General features: G+C 38.8%; 1 protein-coding gene across 1 annotated transcript in view; it reads right to left on the bottom strand.

Annotated features, from left to right (window-relative positions):
- LOC109378417 (26S proteasome non-ATPase regulatory subunit 10-like) overlaps positions 1–7,220 on the bottom strand; it is a gene marked incomplete at its 3' end in the record, with an annotated part of 30,644 nt that overhangs the window by 14,151 nt on the left and 9,273 nt on the right. Inside the window, exon 2 of the mRNA XM_019634813.1 lies at positions 3,805–4,000. Within this exon, the coding sequence (XP_019490358.1) occupies positions 3,805–3,987 (183 nt within the window). The remainder of the gene's footprint in view (positions 1–3,804; positions 4,001–7,220) is intronic.

The raw sequence follows: 7,220 nt of genomic DNA on the forward strand, positions 1-7,220 counted from the left end.
AAGACCATCAGAAAACAAAAAGATATTTACATTACGATTCATAACAGTAGCAAAATTACAGTTATAGAGTAGCAATGAAAATAATTTTATCGTTGGGGTCACCACAACATGAGGAGCTGTATTAAGGGGTCGCAGCATTAGGAAGGTTGAGAACCACTGCTCTAGCTACTACTTCCCTTGATGAATCCTGTTACATTTGCACTGATTCTTGGGCTGCTGCCAATGGCCTAGCCACTTGGAAAATTACAGACTGGCAGATTAAAAACACCTCTTTGAGGCTATGAACTGTGGAAACAAACTGTCTGGGTCAACTCATGTAGAAATCCATAGCAAGGATCTGTTCTCTGATGAGACAGACTGGAATAAAACTATTAATTGACCCTGTACGATCCAGATTGCCTCCACTGCTGCCTGGACCCACTATAATCAGATATGGCAACACGAGCACCAAGATAGACTGCACACAAAGTGAAAAATTCTGTGTTTCTGATACAGGGGTGAAGTTGTAGCTACTAAAATGGGAAAAAGAGGCTTTGTGGTGGAGGGAGAGAAACAACCCTGCTACCTAAAGAGAGAACATCCTAGAGCCTGTGAGGTTCAGGGGAGGGAGGGACATTAATGATATTTGTCCTTCAGAACCACCCTGGGAGCTTTCCTCATGAAAGAAAATGTCCTGGTGTGGCTCTCCAAAACTGTTGCAAGTACCTTAAATTTAACTGACTGTTGGGTTGGCCAGATAGCCCAATCAAGATTTGATTACCAATTCCCTTAGCCTTACCAAGAAGTCTATTGGCAACAGTGGCTGAAAACCCCAGCTCTTGTACCGTTCATGTAAAATTGTTTTCTACACCTCCAGATTTCTTCTTACTCCCATTCCTGTAGCCATCACTCACTCATTCTGTGGGGTGAATGAACACTACTAGGCTATTAGCATGGACAAACAAGACTGATAATCCTCCCAAATCAAGGGCCAGACTCAATTATTCAGACTGAATGGGAAATCTTCAGGTCTACCAGTCAGCTGAGAGGCCACATGGAGGCACTGTCATCCTGAGCCCCCTTACTAACGTAAGGCCCACTTGGCGGGGTGGAGGGGGGGCGGAGGACAATAATTGTAAATACCACTCTCTGCCCCACCCCCACCCTCATCCCCAAGGAAAATACTTCTTACATGGGAACCTGGCATTAATTTGCATCCCTCCTGAAAACATGGTGGTCATAAGAGACCTTCACATCTTTAAGGAAGTACCATCAGTAAATGATGCAGCCTCAGCTGACTTCAGAGCTCTCCTCAAAATGAAGCTACCATTGGTTATTTGGGGGAGCTTCCAGAGGGATAGCTGACTTATCATTTGTGTGCACTCTGTGGATAATTATCCTTAAGACAGCAGTTGTCCAAATAGAAAAAGTAGAACAAAATTTGTCCCTGACTTTAGCTGAAGTTATTAGTGATACCACTTCACCTCTGAAAGACGTTCAGATCAGTTATCAAATCACTGGCCAGGGTTGTTGTGGATGATAGAATTGCCCTAGACTTCTTCCTCGCAGGCCAAATTGAAGTCTGTGCAATAGCTAATACATGCTACTGTACCTGGATTTATGCTCCAGACCAATGGGAACATCAAGAGGGAAGCTTAAGGAGAAACCGCCTGATTTTCTAGGGCAAACCCTGATAGTTTATAGGATTTGTTCACCTGGAGGGGTCCAGGACCCTGGGTGGTATGGTTAATGCTAGCCTATGGTATGGCTTCATTCCGCAGCTTGGAGTCCTATTGATAGAAGCTTTAACTGAATGTTGTATGAGACATGTTGACAGATTTGGCCCCAGCCTCTGTTGGTCAGATTAATCAGAGTAACCAACAGAGGGCTGTACTCATGGGAAATTTCAGCAGAAACCAAGACAACGTAGAAATGAAGGGTAGATATTTTTAGGAGACAAGTTTCCGTAGGTCTCTCACATTTCTACAGGTCTTATGAGCAGAAACACTAACTGCCTTTGTCCCAGACTCTATTTTCAAGCTTGTTTGTATTGTGAATAAACTTGAATAGAGATCGTGTCTTCTTCTGAAGTAAAGGGTAAGTTTGCTTACTGACCATTTTAAAAAATTCGGTTCCCTAAGTTTAGGGTTCCTCTCCTGCAATCCAATCAGTGTATGAGCAAGGGTCATCAGGTCCCCTTCCTATCATCCCATGGGAATGAGAGCTTAGGGGACTGACACAAAACTGATAATACTCTGACTAATGCTAATGTTATGAGTAATAAAGTACCCTTTGTTTCTGACCCATTTTTGTTTCTTATGCCAAGAATCCAAGAAATTGTGGCAGGCAAACTTGTTAGTTTACAATTAGGATAAAATCTCAGATCTTTCATAGTTCAGCAGCCTGCAAGTGGAGAGGTGTGAAAGAGGAATGAAAGTGGTTGGAGGAAGATGTGAGGTCAGTGAAGGTGTTTGTTTATTTATGTGTCATCAGAAGGGAGGTATCTGAGTATATTAAATGCTAATGCAAATTAACATCATTGTTTGCAATAACATAAATATAAAACCACCCACCTGTCCATCAAAGCAGAATAGACAGATAAGCTGTGGCATAAGTGGAATACTAGATAGCAGTAAAAATGAAAAACCACAGCTACATGTGTTGAGATGGGTGAATCTCAAAAACATAATAGTGAACAGAAGAAGCAAGTTACAGAGAAACCCATGCAAGAAATTAACACAAAATTCAAGATAATGATTATGAACGGGGAGGATGCAATTCAGGAATGGCAGTTTTCTAATTTTTGGCTTAGATGGTGGATACATGGGCACTAGTCTCATTTTTCTTTTAATTGTACATACATGCTTCTTTTTAAAAGCATATATGCTAATATTTTACAGTTTGTTTAAAAGCTGTTAATAGAAAAGAATCAAAAGAGAAAAAGAGCTAAGAATGAGTCAAGAGAGAGGCTAATTGATATTGCCAGACAGGGTTAAGGGTCCACTTGCCTTTAAACCCCCAAGAACTTGTAGTAGAGGCACCGACCTGTATAGCTGAGTGAAATTCGTCTCTTTCACCATAGTTACCTCATTCTAAGCCCTTTTCTATAACCCTTGTAGCCACCTCCTTGCTGCCTCTCCTCAATTCCAAGTGCTGATATTGTTACCACTTTCTCCTGCGTTCTTAAAAAGGATCTTACAAGTTCCATACACTATGGTATAAATGATCAATAAGATCGAAATGGATTATTTGCTCATTAGTTTATTCATTTAATAAATATTTATGAAGCATCTAGATGTGTCAGGCACTCTAGCTGTGTATATAGCTAAAACAAAGAGGACAATCATCTGCCCTTTTACATCTTACTGTTATTTATGTATTCCTCTTTCCCTACTTTCAGGATCATATGCATTTGTTAGAGCAGGGAACAAATTTCCAGGTACTGATGGGGCTGAGGGTGGGAAGTTAATAGGAGGAAAAACTCATGCTCCATTATGTGGTCCCACTAGACCATTAGCTCCTCAAGGGTGACATCTGATTCAACTTTGTATCTAACATGAAGTCTAGTATATTGCCTTGGGTACAGCAGGAATATTTGTTGACTGAGTGAGGGAACAGATAAATATGGCAACTGTCTAGATTATATTTAAGGTCTCCCAGTTCTCTCTTCCTAACCCCCCACCCCTTACCTCTACCCTCACCCTCCTGCTTCATGCCTTCAGACATTCTTTCATGGAAGTGGCTGATAATGCTATCCCCAATCACCCCATCTTGGAATACTTATCTTAGAAGACTGCCCATGGGCCCCTGAACACCACATGTTACCTCTGTTAGATTTTCTTCTGCTGCAGTAATAAGTGGTGTATTCCCAGTTTTGGGATGCTGAAAGTCAAGGTTTCCAAGGATGGAATGAACTTTAGTAATATGGTCACAGATGAGTTCTACATCACCTCTTGAAACTAATTCCAAAAAATCATGAATCAGTTTATTTTTATTCATCTTTCTCATTCCATATAATGGCCTTTAAGAGAAAATAAATGATTTAATTAAATGACAGCCAAAAAAGAGTGGGTGATTCAAATGTAACACATTCTATTTTTAGTGTCACCTGTTTCCTTCTTTTATGTGTAAAATATTGTAACAGTTTTAAAGACAACTTTGAAAAACAGATAAACCCATAATATGACCAATTTTGGTTCTTTGCACACATATTTTAAATTAGAACAACAATACTTTTACCATCATTTTGCAAGATCTGTTATGGTTCAGGAGAAGAAAGAATGGATCAACACCGAAATGTAACGAAATGAAAAAGTAGAAGCTTTGGAGACTGATAGAACCCTGTTGCAAATCTTTCATCCACAGAGTATCAACTGGGTAATCTTAAGCATGTCACTCAACTTCTCTGAACTTCATTTCCTCATCTCTAAAATGGAAATGATAATGCCCTCTTCAAATGGTTAGTGAGGATCTGAAATACTATATACAAAGTGTTGGCTCATTCTGTTGGAGAAAATTCTTGCAGGATTTTATTTTCTTTAGTGTTGTTTATTAAAATCCCTATAATTACTTTCTTTATGGAAGTCCAATCTTCCCAACAATACTGTAAACTCTTCAAAAGTAGGGACCTTCCATGCCTTCTGCTTTTGTATCCTGCATAATTATAGCATAGTGTGAGTCATTGAAGAACGTGGTGGCCACCATTCTAGATTTTCCAGTGAAGTCCTAATTTTAAATATCCCCTCTCAGTTTTCCAAATCATTGAGATATCTCTTAAACTGCAGGTTTTGAAGTCACCAAACTACTTCCCCCCATAGAGCCTCTTGCTGTTGAAAACAGCACAAAATTCTTCATTAGACTCTATATTTCACTTTCAGCTTTGGATACCATAGTCACATGCTAATTCATTAGGTGAGCAATTTACTTGCAATGAACTGGCATTTGTTTGAAAGCAAAAGAACAAAAGGCTCATTTCATAGTACAACTTTGTGGAGAAAAGCTATGAAAAATACACAGGAAAATGTCTAGAATTGGTCTTCAATGTTCTAAACACACAGATGCCAGATGCCTCCAGAATACATGGGCCAAACCATACGAAGCTTTTTTCCTCAAAGAGAACATGTACTTCACCCCAGAAATAGTGCTATTTGATAAATTCACCCATTCATTTAAGAGGATACTATTGTCCTTCAGGATCTTTCATTGACTTGTCACAATAGAACATAATATAAAATAGTTAAGATAAAATACAAGGAAGAAAATACATAATTAAGCGTCAAAGCAAACAACAGATATTGAATCTTATAGATGCCAGAGAAATGTGATGGCCATGTGGGCTGAAGCATCTATGGAAAGAAAGGTATCAATAATATTTGGAGACCGAGTGAAGGAGGAAGGGCAGTTTTGACTGGGGGAAGCACATGAACAAAGGCCTATACCCAAGGGTCAATGAAGAGAGTGGACCCAATGGGAATTTACACTCTACTGCTGAACAGGTCAGGAAGGCCAAGGAGAGTTCTGCATAGTGCCTGTTACAAATACTGGCCCTTTAGGAAGATTATTATAACAGTAAATAGAAAGGCACACACAAAAAATTGAAAGTAAAGCTTCACAGGACTTGTGACTGATTGGCCACAGAAAATGAAAGGTGGGTCCAAGAGAATGGGGTTGGGCAGCTGGGAAAGGCCTGAAGCCAGAGGAAGCAGGAGTTTGCTTTTATGGAATGATAATAGATGAGGTTAGCAGCAGAGCCAGCATATGAATAGGTTGTCTTGTATCTTTGACTTTTGAAGAAATGTGATCTTAGCTTAGTGCAGTTTCCTAAACTTGCTTGAGCATCAGTATTAGGCTATACCTTTTTTATAAATAAGGATTTCCAGGTTCCTTTTGATTTAGTAGGTGTGGGATGAAACTGGGGACTCTTCTGTTTTGTTTTAATTCAAAAAAATTAATAGACTCTATTGTTTAGAGCAGTTTTATTTTCACAATAAAATTGAGTGGAAAGCACAGAGAATTGCCATATACTCCCTGACGTCCCCTGATCCCCAAACACAGCCTGGCCACTCACTATCAGCATCCAGCCCCAGAGTTGTTCATTTGTTACAATTAATAAACATACATTGACACATCATTATCATCCAGTCTAGAATTTACATTAGGGTTCACTCTCAGTGTTGCACATTCTAAGAGTTTGGATAAATGTCTAATGACATGTATCCACCATTACTGTATCATACAGAATAGTTTTATTGCCCTGAAAATCTTTTGTGTTCCACCTATTCCATTCCCCCTCCTCTCTAATCCCTGGCAACCACTGACATTTTAAATTGTCTCCAGGATGTACTTTGTTTTTTGTTTTGTTTCTGCTTTGTTTTGTTTTGCTCAAGCATTCAGATGATTGTTATCATTAGACAACGTCTGGAAACACTGACCTAGTGATTAGAATCCAATCCACAACCTTTCTTGTAATTCACTTTATTTTCTAATTGACATTTATCATTTCCACTTATTCCTTTTGATTTCAGTTTCCTAGGATAAATGCTAGTGTTTCCCTAAATTTCTAGTAGAGAATAAGTTGAAATAGAGGATCAATTCCTTAAGTCTTTTTCTACCTTTCCTCAAAATGATGTTATATAATAAAAACACTACTATAATAACAGCAATAATATCCAACATTTTTAAAATGCTTACTACATGACATACACATTCTAAATGTTTTACATATATTTTGTCTACTTAATTCCGAACAACACCATCAGAACAGTAGTATTATTATCCATATTTTACAGGTGAGGAAAGCAAGGCACAGGCATTGGCAAAATGGGATCTCACTCTGGAGAGATATGGGTGCTATGGCCCTGAAAGACTTAATGCAACTAGTATTTAAAGGAACATTTGTAAAATAGGCCTATTTTTATTTCCTCGTTTGGATCTTAGATAGAGGGGGTTGGGTTAATTATGCTCCTCAATAGCAGTACTGGGCCTTGTCCAGTTTTCCTCTTCTTTATTTATTCCCCCTTTAGCTCTGATCTCCTCTCCCACTCCTCTCTGCCTTACAGGAACCCGATTTAATGTGCCTGAAGGCATTCTCGGATGTGTGTATGTCTTTATAAGGCATATAGTACTATTATATGTGTGTGTGTGTGTGTGTGTACTGCTTTAAATTTGCAGAAATGATGTTGTACCATAGATCTTGCTACTTATTTTTTAACTTAACACTTTGTTTTTAAGCTTTAGCCTTA

This window comes from Hipposideros armiger, unplaced genomic scaffold, assembly GCF_001890085.2.
Source record: "Hipposideros armiger isolate ML-2016 unplaced genomic scaffold, ASM189008v1 scaffold_1967, whole genome shotgun sequence".
Taxonomy (NCBI): Eukaryota; Metazoa; Chordata; class Mammalia; order Chiroptera; family Hipposideridae; genus Hipposideros; species Hipposideros armiger.